This window comes from Salvelinus alpinus, chromosome 20, assembly GCF_045679555.1.
Source record: "Salvelinus alpinus chromosome 20, SLU_Salpinus.1, whole genome shotgun sequence".
NCBI classification, from domain to species: Eukaryota; Metazoa; Chordata; class Actinopteri; order Salmoniformes; family Salmonidae; genus Salvelinus; species Salvelinus alpinus.
Window position 1 is genome coordinate 35,706,549 of NC_092105.1, and position 23,394 is coordinate 35,729,942.

The 23,394-nt window shown below is 44.0% G+C and overlaps 2 protein-coding genes across 2 annotated transcripts in view; one reads left to right on the top strand and one right to left on the bottom strand.

Moving 5' to 3' along the window:
• Positions 1-255: 255 nt before the first annotated feature.
• LOC139546753 (FAST kinase domain-containing protein 3, mitochondrial-like) lies at positions 256-4,049 on the bottom strand. The gene is made up of 6 exons (XM_071355498.1): positions 3,961-4,049; positions 2,287-3,704; positions 1,909-1,991; positions 1,459-1,703; positions 1,053-1,167; positions 256-832 (listed from the first exon to the last, which is right to left on the bottom strand). The coding sequence occupies exons 2-6, from the start codon at positions 3,662-3,664 to the stop codon at positions 734-736; spliced, it is 1,920 nt and encodes a 639-aa protein (XP_071211599.1). The 5' UTR covers positions 3,665-3,704; positions 3,961-4,049; the 3' UTR covers positions 256-733.
• Positions 4,050-4,563: 514 nt separating this feature from the next.
• Positions 4,564-23,394, top strand: part of rab3gap1 (RAB3 GTPase activating protein subunit 1) — a 45,716-nt gene continuing 26,885 nt past the window's right edge. Inside the window, exons 1-15 of the mRNA XM_071355499.1 lie at positions 4,564-4,661; positions 4,758-4,813; positions 5,892-5,967; positions 6,093-6,225; positions 6,922-7,000; positions 7,255-7,374; positions 9,959-10,124; positions 12,067-12,166; positions 15,673-15,754; positions 15,944-16,012; positions 17,587-17,660; positions 21,144-21,236; positions 21,603-21,766; positions 22,326-22,436; positions 22,733-22,905. Coding sequence (XP_071211600.1) covers positions 4,641-4,661; positions 4,758-4,813; positions 5,892-5,967; positions 6,093-6,225; positions 6,922-7,000; positions 7,255-7,374; positions 9,959-10,124; positions 12,067-12,166; positions 15,673-15,754; positions 15,944-16,012; positions 17,587-17,660; positions 21,144-21,236; positions 21,603-21,766; positions 22,326-22,436; positions 22,733-22,905 — 1,517 coding nt within the window. The 5' untranslated portion in view covers positions 4,564-4,640. The remainder of the gene's footprint in view (positions 4,662-4,757; positions 4,814-5,891; positions 5,968-6,092; positions 6,226-6,921; positions 7,001-7,254; positions 7,375-9,958; positions 10,125-12,066; positions 12,167-15,672; positions 15,755-15,943; positions 16,013-17,586; positions 17,661-21,143; positions 21,237-21,602; positions 21,767-22,325; positions 22,437-22,732; positions 22,906-23,394) is intronic.

Genomic DNA, 23,394 nt, shown 5'->3' on the forward strand with positions numbered 1-23,394 from the left:
CAAGCTGTTCTGACACTCAGCTCTGTAGTTAATCAGTATTATGCTCATATTTCACATGACATGTATGGGGTATAGCTTTGTCTTCAAAATAAAGCCTGTTACGCAGAGCACCCCTTGTACATGCTTTGGTCCATATGCCTGTCAGCATTTCAGTACCCTTTAATCTATTACTTTATGTTCCCCTTCAACTTAGTGAGGCTTTATACAAATCATGTGTATTGTTTACAAAAGCTCATAACAGCGATGGAACTTAGAGTTTTTCCCATGGTAGTTTGAAACCTGGTTTTACACATTTTGTATTGGAAAATAGAGTGCATTGTACAAAATATACAGTACCTTCAAGCTTACATGGAAACACAAACCTGTTTTATTTATGAATATAGAGTCAGTGTATAACTAACAGACTGCAGAAAGCTCCTATATGGAAGTATGCAGTTTATAGTTTACCTATTACCACCATAGCCCATATTTTGTGAAAAATGCCATCACATTATGTACAATGACTTAACACTTTTCTAGCCCAACACTGTCATAACAATAGTATTAAAGTATTATGAACCTTCTGTTTATAAACGGAAGGTTCATGCCTAATCCAATCCAATGTTTTCTGTGATGATTAGTAGACAGTTTAAGAAACATCCTAGTTCATCTTGTTGAAGGCCATGTTGTCAGGTCAGAGGTCAAGGAGCTTGGATGTGATGTCACACAATGTCCTCCTATCCTATCTGAGAAGTCACCGGTAAAACCTGAAGATTGTGGGGAATATCTTCTTATGAAGATATTGTACCCGTTCCTCTTGTGTTCTCAATTTTTCAAATTCAAAGTAAGGGATCTGGTTGGGAACATACAGACAAAGACCAATGTCAGATAGGTCTTCATGAGAAAATAAATACCCCTAGACAAATGTAACTCAGTCACAGAATGACACAGAAAATGACACATTACATTGATTATAGAGATGAATTCAAAGCACATACAGTACTAACACACATTCCACACACCTCACATTGTGTGTCTATTCTAGCCTGTAACCAGGAGCGGAGTTCCCCTACCTGAACCACTTCGTAGCCCATTCTGCAGAGGTGGCGTCTCTTTGTGGCCTCCTTTCCCAGAAGGTGATGGGTGTTGCTGCAGAAGCGGTCCTGAGCATCCAGGCACAAGGCAATCCTACATAGAGGAAAACAATTCACCTGTTATCTGACTGGCCATTTTATTCAATGGGTGATAAGTCGTGAAATGCAATAAGTATCATTCTCTGTGTCCGAGGATCTGCCTGAACAAGGTGCTGTGAAGATTTGCTCATTGGAATAAATTGTTGTATTTCAATTGAATTGAATCTTTGGAAATAAGGACCACTTATTGGGCACTTCGCAAAACAGGGTGATTGGTAGATCAGGGAATGAGTCTGTGCAGCGCCCTGTCAGACTGATCCTCTAACAAAGTTCCAATGGCTCTAACCTCCTATGAGTGTGGTCCCACTGTGAGAGAGGCAGGACAAACCCCTCCTCATCCAGACAGATCTCCACGTCTATGGTGTATCCAGGCTGTGTGAAGACCCTGGTAGAGTAGTAGGTCTTTCCCTCTAGCAGCTTGTTAAGAGGGCCCTTCACCTGGTTGTACAGGTAGCTCTCTACAGGGCTCTCAAAGGAGTGGTCCATGGAGGAAAACTTCTTCACATGGAGATGGTAAGGTAATCTCGGGCCCTGTACGGAACACAGTATAATATACAGTATATACATCAGAATGAACTTAGTGTTCAATCCAACTACTTCAAAATAATATTTTTCATTCAGTGTGACACGTGAAGGCCTATTGTAAGAGTCAGAGGGCTTTAATTTGACAGACAATTTTGCATAATTATTGTATGATTTATTTGTATATTTACAATGTTATTAGGGAGGTACTCACCCGGTAGGTGCACTCGAGTGAGATAGAGAGGTTGAGTTGGGTTAGCTGGCCTAAGGCATGCTTGTCCAGGAGCTCCCCTTGTGCTGTGAAAGAATAGCAGCCTTCATCAGACACATACATAACATGACTCTGGCTAGCTCAGCTGTGGACAGTGACAGAACTGTGCTGCTGGTACGATGGAACTTAAACCAAAGAGTATTTCTGACCATCATCTGGAGGAATTTAATTTGCAACTGAATGGAAAGGACAAAACTGACCCTGTTACATAGACATACACACACGTGGCATGAAATTGTGCACACATACTCAAATGTAGCCCTTTTACTTTTGCTCTCACTTTTTTTTTACACACACACAGACAGAAACTGACTAGCCTACCTTGCAACCTCTGTAGGAAGTAGGGGCTGAAGACTTTGGACACAAAGTTGAGTGGAAACCTCTCCAGGTGAATACAGGAGTGGAGCACCTCAATCAGAGCCCTGGGCTGGAACTGAGAGAAGCGAGAGGACAGGACACTCTCCAGCTTCTTAAACATCTGACTGGAGCACTGGGGCAGGTAGCTCAGTCTCCCCATGGCAATGATCTGCCGGGCTATCTGGGATGTGGTATACTTCTCTGAGTTGCAAATAAAGCTCTCAGCCACAGCTTCGAATATGGGCTCTGAGCGACACCTCATCTGAAGGCAAAACTCCATCACCACGCTTGTGAGTTCGGGGTCTGCGTCAACTATTTTGCCTGGCAGGTGCTTTTCCATGGCTGTTATGAAGTCTTCATCATGCTGACCGAAATGCATTAAGGCAGCTAGAACTTTGATGAGCTCTTCATCTTGGAACGATCTGAATACCCTAGAGGCCCGTCTGCTCAGCTTCACAATCAGTGCAATGGCCTGCCTCTGTTGTAATGCCACCAGGGAGTGGAAGATGTCACTGATGTTGATGGCTTGTAGTCTGTGTGTCAATTTCTCTGTGTGTCTGTGCAGTCTTGACATGAGATCTTGGCAACGGTGTGGGTCCTCGAGTAGTGCAAGGAAGGAGTACACACGAGCGGTTTCATTTTGGGTGAGAGCCTCACCCTCATCAATGCTGATGCTCACGGAGTCGAGAACCTGCTCGACAATCTCTGACCTCTTCCCCTCCAGATTATAGGCTACTTCTCCAAGGTGGCACAGGTGAATGACCCCAATGTCTGTTTTGGAGAGGTGTGTCCTCCACTCCTCTTTCAATCTGGAGACAATTGAACTTTGATAGTCCACACCAAACTCAACACATACTCCCAGTAAGGTTGCCAGACCCTCAGTTCTCTCATTGCTGGAAGCTTCTTTCAAACGTGTTAACAACTCAGGTAAAACCTCAACCTCAAAAAGGGATTTGACAGAAAGTGGCTCCACTTTTAAGTGCCCTAGTTTTGTTGGTGAAGCACTGGTTCCTAATTGGGTGTCAATGGAAGGCTGTCCAGCTGTTTTGGGCAAAATGTCTTTCTCCAGGTGAACCCTTAATTCGTAGTCTTTCTCTTCTGCAAATGGGAGGTTACTTAACTGTTGCGCCACCGCCCCCATCTCACGTGTGTTATGGAAGCAGCCTAAACTACTTTTTACACATAGTTGTGCCAGTCTGGCTTTAAAAGAAACGTCCGATTTCAATATTCTTCCAAGTGAATCTGAGTGACGTATTAACCCCCGACTACTAGTCATAAAATAGTTAGGAGAATACTGACACACAGCCCTAACTGAGGAAGAAATGCTGACAACTGACTTCATGCTTGAAATGATGTAATCTCCCTCTGAATTACAGTGGAACCTAGAATAATAAGAACATAAAATTGTGTTATTATGCATGCAGAAACATTATTATACTTCATTAATTACATTGCAGTCCAGTTTGTTACAGTACCTTCTTTAGCAGCAACTTCCATGCACCAAAAACACACAGCACTCTTTCACTTTTGGTAAAATTCCCGAATGAACATTCCAGTAAAAGACATTGCCTACCTTACATCATCATTAGCTTTTGAGCACAGTTAATATTTTTTTCTTTAAGTGTGTAGATTGCTTACCTCGGTTCGAATAAATTGGAAGAACTGACGAGTCACGGGCACTTACGGAACTGGCATTGTGTGTTCGGTAAATACCTTGTGTAATGTCACATGTGTTACTATTTGCTGCCATCTGCTGGCAACATGTGTCCATGAAGGCATTTCACGTCTCCAATAAGGCTTATTATTATGCCATCATATCACCTTTAATAACAAATATATTACAATATGTATCAAAGCAATAATTGTATCTGCAAAAACTGGTTAAGGGCTTGTAAGTATCTGCATTGTTGGTTAAGGGCTTGTAAGTAAGCATTTCACTGTAAGGGCTACACTTGTTGTATTCTGCGCATGTGATAAATAACATTAGATTTTTTCTGATTTGAGTGTTTGACAATATGCAGACTGATATTCATTTCAAGACTAAGTTGTAAAAGTAAGATATATTTTTCTACTACTGTTACTACTAGATGAACAAATTAAACTGCATTAAATAAAGGAATTTAAAACAAAGGATTCGAATGGAGGTAAATATTGTCAATTTTCATTACGAGTGGTTCAAAGCACGAGCCTTGTGTCAAAAGCTTTTTTTTGGTGTAAAATGTGTCAAATTCGGTGACGTCATTGCTTAATTGCGGAAGAGACTCCATCGACAAGAATCCCATAATGCAACGGACAGCAAAATTCATAAACAGGAATTCATGATGGCGGCTGACAGTGACGTGAGTACAGTACTGGTGTACAGTTTATAAAGTAAACATTGCATCATATTAACAATGTTTAGAAAATATTGGATGTTAACGTTATTTCCTTTACAGCCGGAGTCGGAGGTCTTCGAGATCACTGATTTTACCACCGCGTCGGAGTGGGAGAGGTAGGTGGATACTGGAGATCTCTGGCTAGCTAAATTAGCTTTAGCTAACAACAACAACAGTAACGTTAGTTGTGAATCATCATCAGACTCAGACTAGATAGAAGAATTGGATTAGAAGCTATTTATGGCTGGCCAAATATAGTTCGCCTGTTCCATATAGCTAGCATACTATGCTGAGTATATGGCAGACAACGTTCTCGTCTCCTGCTGTCAATCACATTGCTCAATCGGCTAGAAAGCAACCGTTCTTACCAATGTTGACAGCTCAGCAGAGCCCTACATACACTACATGGCCAAAGGTGTGTGGAAACACTTGAAATTAGTGGATTCTGTTATTTCAGCCACACCCTTTGCTGACAGGTGTATAACATTGAGCCCTACGCCATGCAATCTCCATAGACAAACATTGGCAGTAGAATGGCCCGTACTGAAGAGTTCAGGGACTTTCCATTATAGGATGCCACCTTTCCAACAAGTCAGTTCATCAAATTTCTGCCCTCCTAGAGCTGTCCCGGTCAACTGTAAGTGCTGTTATTGTGAAGTGGAAATGTCTAGGAGCAACAATTGCTCAGCCACGAAGTGGTAGGCCACACAATCTCACAGAACGGGACCGCTGAAGAGCGTAGCTCATAAAAATCGTATGTCCTCGGTTGCAACACTAAACTGCCTCTGGAAGCAACGTCAGCACAAGAACTGTTAGTCGGGAGCTTCATGAATTGAGTTTCCATGGCCAAGCAGCCACACACAAGCCTAAGATCACCATGCTCAATGCCAAGCGTCGGCTGGAGTGGTGTAAAGCTCGCTACCATTGGACTCTGGAGCAGTGGAAACACGTTCTCTGGAGTGATGAATCACACTTCACCATCTGGCGGTCCGACGGACGAATCTAGGTTTGGCGGATGCCAGGAGAATGCTACCTGCTCCAATGCGTTCCTTATCAACAGTATTTCCCAGAGCCATTTATTTCGGGATTGTGTATGTGCGTGCTTGCTTGCGTGCGTGCGTGCACGCCTGCTTGTGTGAACACTGCTCTCTGACTTCTGCTGGTATATGTTATGATCCCCATGTTGTTTGCTAGGTTTGTGTCCAGAGTAGAAGAGGTTCTGAATGACTGGAAGTTGATTGGGAACAATTCAAGCAAACCACCAGAGAAGGTAACAATAAACCCTCATTCAATCAGACCTTAATGTTATGTAAGAAGCACCATGCATTAATAAGCAGCGATCTGGTAAGCTTGTTGAATTCATTCATGGATGCCCTGATTGTCGTCTTGATCCAGGGTGAATACACCAGTGGTACCTGGGAGGAGAAGACCCAGGATATCAATTTTGCTGATTTTAAATTCTCCGTAACGCACCACTGCCTGAAGCAGGAGTCTGAGGAGGGCGAGGGGAAGGAGGAACCTGAGGAGGGTACATTGCCGCTGCGGCTTTTATTTATAATCCCTGTTATCATATCTGTCTCATAGGAATTGTCACTCAGTGTTTCCCCTAGGAGTTATTTCAGCAGTGGTAGCAAACTTAGTGTAGTGGGTGTGACCAATAATGCGGTCTCCAACCTAAAATTTTAGAGGTCCCTTTCTTGGCTGCAGATAATTTCACTTCTAAAAGTAATTATTCTGTAAACTCATACCCAAATAATGTTGGTGACTCGTCCTATACGTGTATTTATGGCCAAAGCATAAATTGGACAAAAACACTTCAAAAACCCCACCTGTATCTCAAACAGACCATTTAAAAAGTCTTGCTATTTCCTCACAGAGTATGATGTCATCCTCTGAGGAGGATAAGCTGGCAAATCAGTGGTCTAGAGGAGGATGAGCTGGCCAATCAGCAACTACTCAAATTAATATTTGTAATGACCGGTATATGCCCACACCATTCTGTTAGGGTATTCCCACACCATTCTGTTAGGGTATTCCCACACCATTCTGTTAGGGTATTCCCACACCATTCCAACACAGAAACTATATGATGAGACTATATGGATGAACTCCACAGTTTTGTCTGGACCACTGCTCTGCTCTCCAGCAACAGAGAAAATCGTAGTGGATGTTAGAATATAAATGAAGTATATAAATGAAGTTTCCCACTCTGCTCTCTCCCCAGATGCCTTCCCCACAGCCATGCAGGACCTGCTCTGTATGAACAATGACTTCCCTCCCAGGGCCCACTGCCTCGTCAGATGGTGAGTACAGTACTCCAGGTCTCCTAACCTCCGACCTCTAACCTTTACCTCTTACATTTATTTTAAGATGGGAATTAAAATGACTGAAGATAGACATTCACAACTGCTATTGATTTTTGTTATCACCAAATCCAGCGGATGTCTGATCTTTTTGAGAAATATATTACAGAGTTTGGTTTGAATGAGACTCAACTTGATGGATAGATAGATGGTAGCTGTCTGCTCTCTTTAAAGTATTCCGTCTGTGTTTGCAGGTATGGCATGCGTGAGTTTGTGGTCATCTCCCCCGGGGCCAACTGTGAGGCGGTCATCAGTGAGTCCAAGTGCAACCTGCTACTTAGCTCCATCTCCATCTCTCTGGCCAACACAGGCTGGTAGGTGACAGTAACTCAGAGCAACAGTGAATACTATATTAACTAATACTCTTTGGAAACAGTATAATTGTTAAAATTCACAGTTACATTAGTATGCCAGAACATCACTTTATGTTCTTATGGAAAATCAAGTTAATATTGGTAACAGAATTTGCTTTGACAAAGAAAAGGGCTGATACTGCCAATGTGTTCATGAATCTACGCTAAGGGAAAACAGTGTTAGTTCTTACACATTCACACATCTAGTGGCAACATGCCCTTTGTGTGTGTTTCTGTTTGATGACACAAGCATGTTTTAAAATAGCAACACTGTGGGTGGTGAGTACAGCTCTCCGTGGCATCGTATTGCGGTAGATCAGCTGGTATCCATGGCAACACTGGGCTAAATGGGAGATGGTACCATTGTAGATGCTCCGAGTGCTGTGGCTCTGCAGCTCTGCTCTGTGGTAGCAGCAAGGTCACCTGGCCTCCCACTGTGTCTCTGGGAGTTTACTGTGAGGCAGAGTGACACTAATAACGTGGTTATAAGAGGAGGAAGCGTGTAGCCGACCATCAGAACATACAGTACCTTCAGAAAGTGTTCAGACCCCTTGACTTTTTCCATATTTTGTTACGTTACAGCCTTATTCTAAAATTGATTCAATTGTATTTTTTCAATCTACACGCAATACCCTATAATGACAAAGCAAAAACAGGTATTTAGAAATGTTTGCTAATTTATTACAAATTAAAAACGGAAATATCACATTTACATAAGTATTCAGACCCTTTACTCAATACTTTGTTGAAGCAACTTTGGCAGCGATTACAGCCTTGAGTCTTCTTGGGTATGACGCTAGAAGCTTGGCACACCTGTATTATGTGAATTTCTCCCATTCTTTTCTGCAGATCCCCTCAAGCTCTGTCAGGTTGAAGGGGGAGCGTTGCTGCACAGCTATTTTCAGGTCTTTCTAGAGATGTTCGATCGGGTTCAAGCCTGGGCTCTGGCTGGGCCACTCAAGGACAATCAGAGGCAAGTCCTGAAGCCACTCCTGCGTTGTCTTTGGCTCTATGCTTAGGATCGTTGTCCTGTTGAAAGGTGAACCTTCGCCCCAGTCTGAGGTCCTGCGAGCTCTGGAGCAGGTTTTCATCAAGGATCTCTCTGTCTTTGCTCCGTTCATCTTTGCCTCGATCCTGATTAGTCTCCCAGTTCCTGCCTCTGAAAAACATCCCACAGCATGATGCTGCCACCACCATGCTTCACCACAGAGATTGTGCCAGGTTTCTTCCAGATGTGACTCTTGGCATTCAGGCCAAATAATTCAGTCTTGGTTTCATCACACCAGAGAATCTTGTGTCTCGTGGTCTGAGAGTCTTTAGGTGCCTTTTGGCAAACTCCAAGCGGGCTGGAACGTGCCTTTTACTGAGGAGTGGCTTCCGTCTGGCCACTCTATCATAAAGGCCTGATTGGTGGAGTGCTGCGGAGATAGTTATCCTTCTGGAAGATTCTCCCATCTCCACAGAGGAACTTTAGAGCTCTGTCGGAGTGACCATCGGGTTCTTGGTCACCTCCCTGACCAAAACCCTCGATTGCTCTGTTTGGCCAGCTCTATGCAGTGTCTTGATGTTTCTGAACTTCTTCCCTTTAAGAATGATGGAGGCCACTGTGTTATTGGGGACCTTCAATGCTGCAGAAATGTTTTGGTGCCCTTCCCCAGATCTGTACCGTGACACAATCCAGTCTCGGAGCTCTACGGACAATTCCGTCGACCTCATGGCTTGGTTTTTGCCCAAGACATGCACTGTCAACTGTGGGACCTTATATAGACAGGTGTGTGCCTTTCCAAATCACGTCCAATTTTTTTATTTATTTAATCAATTTTAGAATAAGGCTGTAACGTAACAAAATGTGGAAGAAGGGAAGGGGTCTGAATACTTTCCGAAGGCACTGTATAGCTTCAAGTTCTTTTCTTGCATGAGCACTTGTTCCATTACTAATGCATAGAGCATTTACTGCATTTTTTTTACCACAATCTTGTGACTGGAAATAAAAAAATTAATCAACAGATATAACAAGGCTTATTATTTAAATTCCATACTTGTTCAATCCACTAGGTGGTGTATGTTTTGATTGTAATTTCTCTATTGTGCACCAGGTGCTGCTGTGTAGCTGTGGTATATCAGGGATGCTGAGGTAGTTACAGGATGTCAGTGTGTGCCTGCTCTTCCACATTGATACCAGAGATGCCTTGCATGTCTCTAAAGGGATAAACTTTGATTTTGAAGTTTTCAAACATCATGATTTGTCTGTTGTGCAGCTCCAACTGAATGCCTCAATCCCAAACGAATGGGAAAGATGAGCAAAATCTAAAATGAATCAACTAGATGGTGTTTATATTTCTCATTAATTTGGAGTTGATGCACATAGCTATGTCTTCACAACTGATGGCATAGGACATTACCTCGTCTTGACACAAGAACAGGTGTAGTTACAGTAGCAACAGGATTTCAATGTGTGGCTACCATCACACAAAACATCTGAATGAATTAGAATTTGAAGTGACCTATCCCCTTTAACATCTCTATCCCTGTGGATGCCATGCAGCCAGGTACCCATGTTTGTTCAGATCCAGCAGAAGTGGAGGAGGATGTACCATGGGGAGTGCCAGGGCCTGGGGGTGCGTACCGACTTTGAGATGGTCCACCTCCGCAAAGTGCCCAGCCAATACAACCATCTCTCAGGCCTACTGGACATCTTCAAGTCCAAAATAGTGAGTATGGAAGGGCCAGGGCTTACTTATTGCCTTACATGGGCTTTTATGAGTAGTGCCTTTCACATGGGTCACCCATAAATAATTGTAAGACTGGTTTCCCGGAATGACAGTAAGCATAGTGGATTAGAATGTACTTTCAATAGTGAATCTCCATTGAGCATGCTTGTTCAGCCATGGGTTAGCCATGGGTTAATCTGGGTCCGGGCACTCAGTCCCTACAATTAAATTCTATGATACAGTTGAAGTCGGAAGTTTACTTACACTTAGGTTGGAGTCATTAAAATTAATTTTTCAACCACTCCACCAATTTCTTGTTAACAAACTATAGTTTTGGCAATGCATGACACAAGTAATTTTTCCAACAATTGTTTACAGACAGATTATTTCACTTATAATTCACTGTATCACAATTCCAGTGGGTCAGAAGTTTACATGCACTAAGTTGACTGTGTCTTTAAACAGCTTGGAAAATTCCAGAAAATGTCATGGCTTTAGAAGCTTTTGATAGGCTAATTGATATAATTTGAGTCAATTGGAGGTGTACCTGTGGATATATTTCAAGGCCTACCTTCAAACTCAGTGCCTCTTTGCTTGACAAGGCCTTTCAAGGTTCATCCTTGGGAGCAATTTCCGAACGCCTGAAGGTACCACGTTCATCTGTACAAACAATAGTACGCAAGTATAAAAACCATGGAACCACGCAGCCGTCATACCGCTCAGGAAGGAGACACTTTCTGTCGTCTAGAGATGAACGTACTTTGGTGTGAAAAGTGCAAATCAATCCCAGAACAACAGCAAAGGACCTTGTGAAGATGCTGTAGGAAACAGGTACAAAAGTATCTATATCCACAGTAAAACTAGTCCTATATCGCCATAACCTGAAAGGCCGCTCAGCAAGGAAGAAGCCACTGCTCCAAAACCGCCATAAAAAAGGCTGACTACTGTTTGCAACTGCACATGGGTACAAAGATCATACTTTTTAGAGAAATGTCCTCTGGTCTGATGAAACAAAAATAGAACTTTTTGGCCAAAATGAACATCGTAAGCCGAGGAACACCATCCCAACCGTGAAGCACGGGGGTATCCTGTTGTGGGGGTGCTTTGCTGCAGGAGGGACTGGTGCACTTCACAAAATTGATGGCATCACGAGGAAGGAAAATTATGTGGATATATTGAATCAACATCTCAAGACATCAGTCAGGAAGTTAAAGCTTGGTCGCAAATGGGTCTTCCAAATGGACAATTTATTTTACCTTTATTTAACTAGGCAAGTCAGTTAAGAACAAATTCTTATTTTCAATGACGGCCTCGAGCAGAACGACAGACGACCTTGTCAGCAACCTTTCGGTTACTAGTCCAACGCTCTAACCACTAGGCTACGCTGCCGCCTCAAATGACCCCAAGCATACTTCCAAAGTTGTGGCTAAATGGCTTAAGGACAACAAAGTCAAGGTATTGGAGTGGCCATCACAAAGCCCTGACCTCAATCCTATAGAAAATTTGTGGGCAGAACTGAAAAAGCATGTGCAAGCAAGGAGGGCTACAAACCTGACTCAGTTACACCAGCTCTGTCAGGAGGAATGGGCCAAAATTCACCCAACTTATTGTGGGAAGCTTGTGGAAGGCTACCCGACACGTTTGACCCAAGTCAAACAATTTAAAGGCAATGCTACCAAATACTAATTGAGTGTATGTAAACTTCTGACCCACTGGAAATGTGATGAAAGAAATAAAAGCTGAAATAATTCATTCTCTCTACTATTATTCTGACATTTCACATTCCTAAAATAAAGTGGTGATCCTATCTGACCTAAGACAGGGAATTTTTACTTGGATTAAATCTACATATGATGGATAGAACAAGATAATACATCATCTTGACTCTTTCTGTCTCTGCCCTTTTCCCTTTTTCTCTTCTCTGTCTTATGTTGTTCTCCAGGGTTGTCCCCTGACTCCTCTTCCTCCCATCAACATCGCTATCCGCTTCACGTATGTCCTGCAAGACTGGCAGCAGTACTCCTGGCCTCAGCAGCCCCCTGGTAAGTACCACCAAAAACACAACCACACAGCCTACTAAACTGGAAGAAATGTATCGAGTTATTATGACCCCTTGACTTTTTTGTTACGTTACAGCCTTATTCGAAAATGGATTAAATAAATATGTCCTCAGCAATCTACACACTACCCCACGATGACAAAGCGAAAACAGTTTATTTTTTGTTTTTTGCAAATGTAATAAAAATGAACAACGGATACCTTATTTAACTAAGTTTTCAGACCTTTTACTATGAGACTCGAAATTGAGCTCAGGTGCACCCTGTTTCCATTGATCATTGTTGAGATGTTTTTACAACTTGATTGGCCAACTGTGGTAAATTCAATTGATTGGACGTGATTTGGAAAGGCACACGCCTGTCTCTATAAGGTCCCACAGTTGACAGTGCATGTCCGAGTAAAAACCAAGCCATGAGGTTAAAGGAATTGTCCGTAGAGCTCAGAGACTGGATTGTGTCGAGTCACAGGTCTGGGGAAGGGAACAAAAAAATGTCTGCAGCATTGAAGGTCCCCAAGAAAACAGTGGCCTCCATAATTCTTAAATGGAAGAAGTTTAGAACCACCAAGACTCTTCCTAGACCTGGCAGCCTGGCCAAGCTGAGCAATCGGGGGAGAAGGGTCTTGACCAAGAACCCGATGGTCACTCTGACAGAGCTATAGTTCCTCTGTGGCGATGGGAGAACCTTCCAGAAGGACAACCATCTCTGCAGCACTCCACCAATCAGGTCTTTATGGTCGAATGACCAGACGGAAGCCACTCCTCAGTAAAAGGCACATGACAGCCTGCTTGGAGTTTGCCCAAAGGCACTTAAAGACTCTCAGACAATGAGAGGCAAGATTCTCTGGTCTGATGAAACCAAGATGGAATTCTTTGGCCTGAATGCCAAGCGTCACGTCTGGAGTAAACCTGGCACCATCCCTACTGTGAAGCATGGTGGTGGCAGCATCATGCTGTGGGGATGTTTTTCAGCGGCAGGAACTGGGAGACTAGTCAGGATCGAGGCAAAGATGAACGGAGCGAAGTCCAGAGATGAAAACCTGCTCAGGACCTCAGAATGGGGCGATGCTTCACCTTCCAACAGGACAACGACCCTAAGCACACAGCCAAGACAACGCAGGAGTGACTTCGGGACAAGTCTCTGAATGTCCTTGAGTGGCCCAACCAGAGCCCGGACTTGAACCCGATCAAACATCTCTGGAGAGACCTGAAAATAAATGTGCAGCAACGCTCCCCATCCAACCTGACAGAGCTTGAGAGGATCTGCAGAGAAGAATGGGAGAAAATCCCCAAATACAGGTGTGCCAAGCTTGAAGCGTCATACCCAAGAGGACTCGAGGCTTTAATCGCTGCCAAAGGTGCTTCAACAAAGTACTGAGTAAAGGGTCTGAATTCTTATATACTTATGTAAATGTGATATTTCAGTTTATAATAAATTATCAAAAATGTAAAATAAAATAAAATGTTTTTGCTTTGTCATTATGGGTTATTGTGTGTAGATTGATGAGGGGGAGAAAAACAATGGAATTTAGAATACGGCTTTAACCTAACAAAATGTGGAAAAAAAGTCAAGGGGTCTGCATACTTTCCGGAAGGCACTGTGTATTCCAGAGTCGATATTGGTTCGAATTCAGCCCACTGCCCGTCTAACTCGCCCAGTCGCACTCCTCCTACCTTACCTGGCTGATCTTATAAAACCACATCCTATCTGTTCAGTAAAACCACAAAATATAAAACAGGAAGGAGCTACAGTGTCTTCAAACTATTCACACCCCTTGACTTTTTCTAAATTTTGTTGTGTTACAAGGTAGGATTAAAATGGATTTAATTGTCTTTTTTTTGTTGACGATCTACACAAGATACTCCGTCTCTAAGAGCATTGCACACCTGGATGGTACAATATTTGCACATTATTCTTTAGGAAATTCTTCAAGGTTTGTCAAGTTGGTTGTTGATCTTTGCTAGACAGCCATTTTCAAGTCTTGCCATAGATTTTCAAGCCAATTTAAGTCAAAACTGTAACTAGGTTACGAAGGGGAACATTCAATGTCATCTTGGTAAGCAACTCCAGTGTATATGTGGCCTTGTGCTTTAGGTTATTGTCCTGCTGAAGGGTGACTTTGTCGCCCAGTGTCTGTTGGAAAGCAGGCTGAACCAGGTTTTCCTCTAGGATTTTGCCTGTACTTAGCTCTATTCCGTTTATTTTTACCCCCCCTCCCCCAAAAGAAAACTCCTTAGTCCTTGCTGATTACAAGCATACCTATAATATGATGCAGCCGCCACGATGATTGATAATATGAAGAGTGGAACTCTGTGATCTGTTGTTGGATTTTCGTCAAACATAGCATTTTCTATTCAGGACACAGTTAATTTTCTTAGCCAAATGTTTTGCTGTTTTATTTAGAGCCTTATTGCAAACAGGATGCATGTTTTGGAATATGTTTTGTCTGTACATGCTTCCTTCTTTTTACTGTGTCTTTTAGGTTAGTATTGGGGAGTAACTACAATGTTGATCCATCCTCAGGTTTCTCTTATCATAGCCATTAAGCTCTGTAACTGTTTTAAAGCCACCATTGTCCTCATGGTGAAATCCCGGAACAGTTTCCTTCCTCTCTGGCAACTGAGTTAGGAAGGATGCCTTTGTCTTTTGTAGTGAGTGGGTGTATTGATACACCACCCAAAGTGTAATTAATAACTTCACCATGCTCAAAGAGATATTCAAAGTCTCCTTTTTATTTATTTATACCCATCTACCAATAGGTGTCCTTCTTTGCGAGGCATTGGAAAACCTCCCCGGTCTTTGTGGTTGAATATGTTGGAAATCACTGCCCGACTGAAGAACCTTACAGATGATAATTGTATGTGTGGGGTACAGAGATGAGTTAGTCATTAATAAATCATGTTCAACCCTATTATTGAACACAGTGAGTCCATGCAACTTATTATGTGACTTATTATATTTTTACTCCTGAACTTAAAAATGGTTCTAGGCCTATATAGGTTAGCCCATAGTGTATTGGAACCGGTCTTTCAACGCCTCCACGCGCATTGGCAACTCTTTTAGGAAACTGATATAATCCACTCGATCTCTTTGCACCAACTTCAATAGTGGATGATTCTTCCCACGGTCATGTTAAGTGCTGCTCTCCAGGGTACATTTTAGTGCTGCAAAGAGATGCTCAACTCTTTGAGTGGTGCAGGGAAGGCGGTAAAAGGTAAGAGCTCGGAGAGCTTTTTAAACGGCTTACAAACAGTCACTATTTCTGCTCCTCTTGAATCGGACTGGTGAGCTCTAGTTTGAGAGACCAGAGTATATTTGGACCTTTAGTTTTTATGGGATGAATTTGCCTGCCTTCAAGGCATTGAAGATGATAAAGCGTAAAAAGTGTTTACGGTTTGGGTTCTTCTTGCTACTTCTAAGTGGACGTATTGTGTGCTGAATCAAAGTCATGTTTGAACAATGAAGGTAAGTGTTTTTTTTGCTGCCTCCAGACTTCGACGCTCTCCTCGGAGGTGAGGTGGGAGGGGTGGAGTTCGGGAAGCTGCCATTCGGAGCGTGTGAGGATCCAATCAGGTAGGATCGATGGTACTGTAGCCATGACGATAAAACAATTCATGCTTGATTTAGCAATTTACATCATTGGTCATGTGTATTATTTGTTTCTTTTAGTATGAGCCTTTAATTGTTTTATGTAATTCATTAATCTCATAATGTGAAGTTGATTATGCAAAATAAACATATCTGTATTTAATTGTTGCTTAGTGAGCTTCACCTAGCGACCACCTGGCCCCACCTGACAGAAGGCATCGTGGTGGATAACGATGTGTACTCGTAAGTATCCACCACCACCCTCCCTCTCTCTTCTGCCCTGCTGGTTGACACACACTGAAAATACATTTCAACAACCTGAGCTATGATCTATCAACAACATTGTTTGTCCCCCCACAGAATGACAGGTATTTAGACAGGGAAGATGGAGGTGTCGTCTTCAATAAATAGAATCAGTAGCCAGTTTAAACTCATCAAGTAAGTGAGCATTGAGATAGATAGAGAGAGGGAACCTCCAGGTAGGTGATGCCAACAATGAAATAAGTTCCCTTTAAAACATTGGGAAAGGTTGTTGCCCATAATAATTTCCTGTGTGCCAGACAGTGTAGGTGTTGAGGGCGGATGTGGAGGAGTTGTGTGGGAGTTGATATAACAAGTACTTCAGCCCTAGCAACACCACTCGCTTGTTCAACTGCATTAAAGCTGAATGACTTTACGCTTTTCAGTTTAGTGATAAAGTGGTGCTCAGTGAGCCAGCGCATCTTATTAACAGTGTTTGTGGTTTGCTTCGAGGGCCTTCATCCTAAATGTTCATGACATTCACTGTATAAAGACATCGAGACTAATCTCAGCCCTCTGAAGAGATTCGAAGACTGAGATTAGCCCAGCCTAAGATGGTCCTCCTCCAAATATGTTTCGGGTTTTATTTTGATGGTTGTATTTATTGTTGAATCCCCTTAGGGCATTCTGGGATAGAAATGTTATACATGGTATTTTGGCGTAAAAAAAAAAAATGTCAACTTGAAATTTAAATTCTACATTCCCTGACTGAATGGGTAATATACCTGGTAAGAACCCCTTTTTGCCCTCAGAACTGCCTCAATTCATCAGGGCATGGACTCTACAAGGTGTCGAAAGCGTTCCACGGGGATGCTGACCCATGTTGACTCCAATGCTTCCCACAGTTGTATCTAGTTGACTGGATGTTCTTTGGGTGGTGGACCAGTCTTGATACACACAGTAAACTGTTGTGTGTGAAAAACCCAGCAGCGTTGCAGTTCTTGACACAAACCGGTGAGCCTGGCATCTACTACCATACCCCGTTCAAGGGCACTTAAATATTTGTTTTGCCCATTCGCCCTCTGAATGGCACACATACACAATCCATGTCTCGAGGCTTAAAAAAACTTCTTTAACCTGTTTCCTCCCCTTCATCTACACTGATTTGAAGTGGATTTATCAAGTGACATAGCTTTCACCTGGATTCACCTGGTCACTCTGTGTCATGGAAAGAGCAGGTGTTCTTAATGTTTTGTACACTCAGTGTAGATTATATGGCAAGTGATATTTAGTGGTTCTTATTTCAAGGATCTCAAATTAACCAAAAAGTCAATAGATGATTATCATGTAATTACTCTTTCCACTATATAATCCCTATACTAACACCAGTAGGTTCCAGGCTGTAAAATAAACCACACTAACAAGGAACCTTTCCTCCTTTCAGAGCTCCATGTTTTAATAGCTATTGTTCAGTCCTGACCTTGACTATAATGGTAAATGTGAACCACTGAAACAATCCAGGGCCAGTTTGCCTTCCTCCCCTGTGTTGTCTGACCGTGCTCTCTGTGTGACCTCAGTGACCTGGACCCGCTCCAGGCCCCTCATTGGTCAGTCCGAGTCAGGAAAGCAGACAGCCCCACGTGTTTGCTCGGTAAGACCTTCACAAAAATACTTACTGACCTTAAAGAAACATTATAGAATCCTATGGATACCCATGTAGAGCAGTATGCATTTCCATTGTCCTTCACCTACCAGATATGTGTATAGTGGGGTTTTTGGGTGCTACATGCAAAAGGCGTCTTTTTTAAGATTTGTTGGACAGTAAAGTAGGGTTAGGTCGATGGTGACTAAATCATGTGACAGATGATGGTTTAGCCTATTCCTATTTGTTGTGGCCTATTTTATATCGGACACTGATTTAACTACTTCACCTCGCTCATCAACTCATCCTTGACCGCTGGCTACGTCCCTTCCGTCTTCAAGAGAGCGAGAGTTGCACCCCTTCTGAAAAAACCTACACTCGATCCCTCCGATGTCAACAACTACAGACCAGTATCCCTTCTTTCTTTTCTCTCCAAAACTCTTGAACGTGCCGTCCTTGGCCAGCTCTCCTGCTATCTCTCTCAGAATGACCTTCTTGATCCAAATCAGTCAGGTTTCAAGACTAGTCATTCAACTGAGACTGCTCTTCTCTGTGTCACGGAGGCGCTCCGCACTGCTAAAGCTAACTCTCTCTCCTCTGCTCTCATCCTTCTAGACCTATCGGCTGCCTTTGATACTGTGAACCATCAGATCCTCCTCTCCACCCTCTCCGAGCTGGGCATCTCCGGCGCGGCCCACGCTTGGATTGCGTCCTACCTGACAGGTCGCTCCTACCAGGTGGCGTGGCGAGAATCTGTCTCCGCACCACGTGCTCTCACCACTGGTGTCCCCCAGGGCTCTGTTCTAGGCCCTCTCCTATTCTCGCTATACACCAAGTCACTTGGCTCTGTCATATCCTCACATGGTCTCTCCTATCATTGCTATGCAGACGACACACAATTAATCTTCTCCTTTCCCCCCTCTGATAACCAGGTGGTGAATCGCATCTCTGCATGTCTGGCAGACATATCAGTGTGGATGACGGATCACCACCTCAAGCTAAACCTCGGCAAGACGGAGCTGCTCTTCCTCCCGGGGAAGGACTGCCCGTTCCATGATCTCGCCATCACGGTTGACAACTCCATTGTGTCCTCCTCCCAGAGTGCTAAGAACCTTGGCGTGATCCTGGACAACACCCTGTCGTTCTCAACTAACATCAAGGCGGTGACCCGTTCCTGTAGGTTCATGCTCTACAACATTCGCAGAGTACGACCCTGCCTCACGCAGGAAGCGGCGCAGGTCCTAATCCAGGCACTTGTCATCTCCCGTCTGGATTACTGCAACTCGCTGTTGGCTGGGCTCCCTGCCTGTGCCATTAAACCCCTACAACTCATCCAGAACGCCGCAGCCCGTCTGGTGTTCAACTTTCCCAAGTTCTCTCACGTCACCCCGCTCCTCCGCTCTCTCCACTGGCTTCCAGTTGAAGCTCGCATCCGCTACAAGACCATGGTGCTTGCCTACGGAGCTGTGAGGGGAACGGCACCTCCGTACCTTCAGGCTCTGATCAGGCCCTACACCCAAACAAGGGCACTGCGTTCATCCACCTCTGGCCTGCTCGCCTCCCTACCTCTGAGGAAGTACAGTTCCCGCTCAGCCCAGTCAAAACTGTTCGCTGCTCTGGCACCCCAATGGTGGAACAAACTCCCTCACGACGCCAGGTCAGCGGAGTCAATCACCACCTTCCGGAGACACCTGAAACCCCACCTCTTTAAGGGACAACACCCTGTCGTTCTCAACTAACATCAAGGCGGTGACCCGTTCCTGTAGGTTCATGCTCTACAACATTCGCAGAGTACGACCCTGCCTCACGCAGGAAGCGGCGCAGGTCCTAATCCAGGCACTTGTCATCTCCCGTCTGGATTACTGCAACTCGCTGTTGGCTGGGCTCCCTGCCTGTGCCATTAAACCCCTACAACTCATCCAGAACGCCGCAGCCCGTCTGGTGTTCAACTTTCCCAAGTTCTCTCACGTCACCCCGCTCCTCCGCTCTCTCCACTGGCTTCCAGTTGAAGCTCGCATCCGCTACAAGACCATGGTGCTTGCCTACGGAGCTGTGAGGGGAACGGCACCTCCGTACCTTCAGGCTCTGATCAGGCCCTACACCCAAACAAGGGCACTGCGTTCATCCACCTCTGGCCTGCTCGCCTCCCTACCTCTGAGGAAGTACAGTTCCCGCTCAGCCCAGTCAAAACTGTTCGCTGCTCTGGCACCCCAATGGTGGAACAAACTCCCTCACGACGCCAGGTCAGCGGAGTCAATCACCACCTTCCGGAGACACCTGAAACCCCACCTCTTTAAGGAATACCTAGGATAGGATAAAGTAATCCTTCTAACCCCCCCCCCTTAAAAGAGTTAGATGCACTATTGTAAAGTGGTTGTTCCACTGGATATCATAAGGTGAATGCACCAATTTGTAAGTCGCTCTGGATAAGAGCGTCTGCTAAATGACTTAAATGTAATGTAAATGTAACTATCGTGTGTCTAGCTGTTTAAAAAAACGTGTCCTATATTCCTTTCTCTCTCCATTCGATAGACTATGAATATGATTGAAGGCTACGATCAAGCAATGGATGTAACAGAGTTCCATCTCCAAAAGTTATTTGAATAGTCTAAAAACTTAAGGTAGCCAGAGTATTAATAATTAGAGAGAACAAACGATATCAATAGGAAAATAGAATGTCAAGTTAAATCAAGTTCAAGCTTTTAAGAAAGAAATTACTTTTAAGAAAGAAATTATGCTGGCTGGAAAAATCCTTCCATGCGAGGTTGAAAACCAAATGGCCAGTAACCTATCCTCCTACTAGGCCTATCATAAAAGCTTTAAAACAAGTTTAAAGTTATGAACAGTAGCTTATTTCCCAAATATTGTAGCCTACGAAGGTGTTGCCCTAAAGTTGTTGTGGCTTTCAAAAATAACCAGAATTGAAGTCTAGGCATAGGCTATTCTCAGTCACAGCTTTATGAGAGAGAGAAAAATAAATAATAGTGTTTGTTATATTATTTTATGATGCAAATAAAGCTATTATTGTCCAGTTTTGAAGACGGTAGACTGATTCTATCCAGCCCGTGATGTAGGCCTATAACCTAGCTCACTACAGTAAGAAAGCCCGGTCCTCATCAGACAGTTACTGCTCCAGCATGTACGTGCCAGACAGACACAGACACACACACACACACACAAACAAACCTGTTCTGCTCCTCCACCAGAAAGGAAAATTGGAAAATATTTGCCATTGCCGGCACATAGCCTCTACCCAGGCTTTCAACAACATTATCTTTTGTCATGGTTCTTCCAGTTGCATTCAATTTCGCACTATAGTGCAACTGTTTTAGCTGATTAATTTTTTGGGTGGCCAATCGAGAGAGCATCGTATATCACAATGTTTTATGGGTACCTAAGCACGATACGACAAAGGTTGCCATTGCCCAACCCTACAATAAAGCTATTTGACTTTGAATTTAATGTAATAAAACCTCATGTTGCCCATCCCAGGTGACTTCCTGACGGAGTTCTTCAAGCTGTGCTCTAAGAAGGAGTCAACAGAGGAGATCCTGGGACGGGGTCCAGTTGAGGAGGAAGGCAAAGGTAATACGACTCCCTCTATTAGTGTGTGCTATGGCTACTGGGGTGTGTCTCAATAGTCTAACATCACTCCCTCTCATTTTCCAATATGGTGTATGCCCAAAGGGGATTTGTGCAAAGCTCAGTGCTGATGGAGGAAAGGAAGAGTAGAACATGAAGCCACTTTGGACTATTGAGATGCACCCTTGGCTTGCGTCTTTCCATTTTTGTTTGTTTGCTGGTGCATGTGAAGGGAGCATATGCTCACTCTGTCAGAGCCCACCCTCATTCCCTCCCTGTGTATATTTTCTCTCTCTCTCTCTCTCTCTCTCTCTCTCTCTCTCTCTCTCTCTCTCTCTCTCTCTCTCTCCCCCTCCCCTGTCGTTACAGATGACATCAGCCATGCCCTGTCTAAGTTGACAGAGCCCACGGCCGTGCCCATCCCCAAGCTGTCTGTCTCTAACATGGTGCACAGTGCCCGCAAACGCATCCGCCGCCACCGCCGCGTCGACGAATCACCGCTCAGCAACGATGTACTCAACTCCATACTGCTGGTGAGAGGGGCAACGCATAGACACACACACAGTGAAACCCCATATAAACAATGCATCAGCTCTGATGGGTACACTAGGCCATGTGTTTGGCCTGCTCAGATGTCTACTGCAGCCCTCTGAAGGCTTATGGGGATTTAGTCTGGCTGACATACTACACAAGTGGCTCTGCCTCAGTGGCTGTGAGAGAGAGAGCTCCAGCCATTCACTGAGAGGAGAGAAAGGGAGCTGAGTCTGCAGCCAGGCTCCACTGGCATTGCTGTGTGGAACAGTTTCTTAATCAGCCGTGAAGACACTTGGAGTCTCAATTGGTAAGTCCCTAAGGGCCTTTATGGGTCCTGGTCAAAAGTATTGGACTGAATAGTGAATAGGGTGCCATTTTGGGATACACACACTGCCATTGGCCTAGAGGCTCAGTGAGGTGAATAAAACATTTAAACCAGACTCTGTTAGTAGCAGAATTGTTCCTTGAGGGTTTTTTTTTTGTCCAAACGGTGAGATGGAATGGATGTTCCCTATGTAAGAGAATGGTTAAGCTCATATTTGTGTGTGTGTGTCTCAGTATCTCTTCCCAGACGCCGCCATAGACAAGTCATCATCAGAGAACGGCGAGAGCAAGGCTTCTCAATTGAATACTGATGGGAAACCAGAAGAGAAGGAGTCTGACGACTATGTATGTCTGCCCTCTATCTCTATCTCTCTATCGTTCTCAAAGACAGACATTGTACATCAGGGATGTGTTCAGCAGGCATGACATTCCAAAAAAACATTTAACTACCTGAACTTGTCTGATAAAAGCACTCATTGTCTTTTTTCAGTGTGAACGAGATTGTTCCTTACTGAACGAAACTCACAAATACAATTTTCAATTGTCAAACTTACACATTCAGAAAATCCATGATTGATTAGTGTAATTTTCTGTAGTACTGCATCCTGATTGCATTCTCTTTGTCAACTGTCTCCATCCAGAACCTGTACAACCAGCTGAAGTCTGCTCCTAGTGACAGTCTGACATACCGCCTGGCTCTGTGTGTGTGTCTGGTTAACTTCTACCATGGAGGGGTCAGGGCGGTGGCTCACCTCTGGCAGGAGTTTGTCCTGGAGATGAGATACCGCTGGGAGAACAACTACCTCGTCTACGGGTGAGACCATTATCGTATTTATTACGCAACAAACTAAACTCAGCAAAAAAATAAACGTCCTCTCACTGTCAACTGTGTTTATTTCCAGCAAACTTAACATCCAGCAAACTTAAAATTGAATAATGTGTCCCTGAACAAAGGGGGGGGGTCAAAATCAAAAGTAACAGTCAGTATTTGCCGTGGCCACCAGCTGTATTAAGTATTGCAGTGCATCTCCTCCTCATGGACTGCACCAGATTTGCCAGTTCTTGCTGTGAGATGTTACCCCACTCTTCCACCAAGGCACCTGCAAGTTCCCGGACATTTCTTGGGGGAATGGCCCTAGCCCTCACCCTCCGATCCAACAGGTCCCAGACGTGCTCAATGGGATTGAGATCCGGGCTCTTCGCTGGCCATGGCAGAACACTGACATTCCTGTCTTGCAGGAAATCACGCACAGAACAAGCAGTATGGCTGGTGACATTGTCATGCTGGAGGGTCATGTCAGGA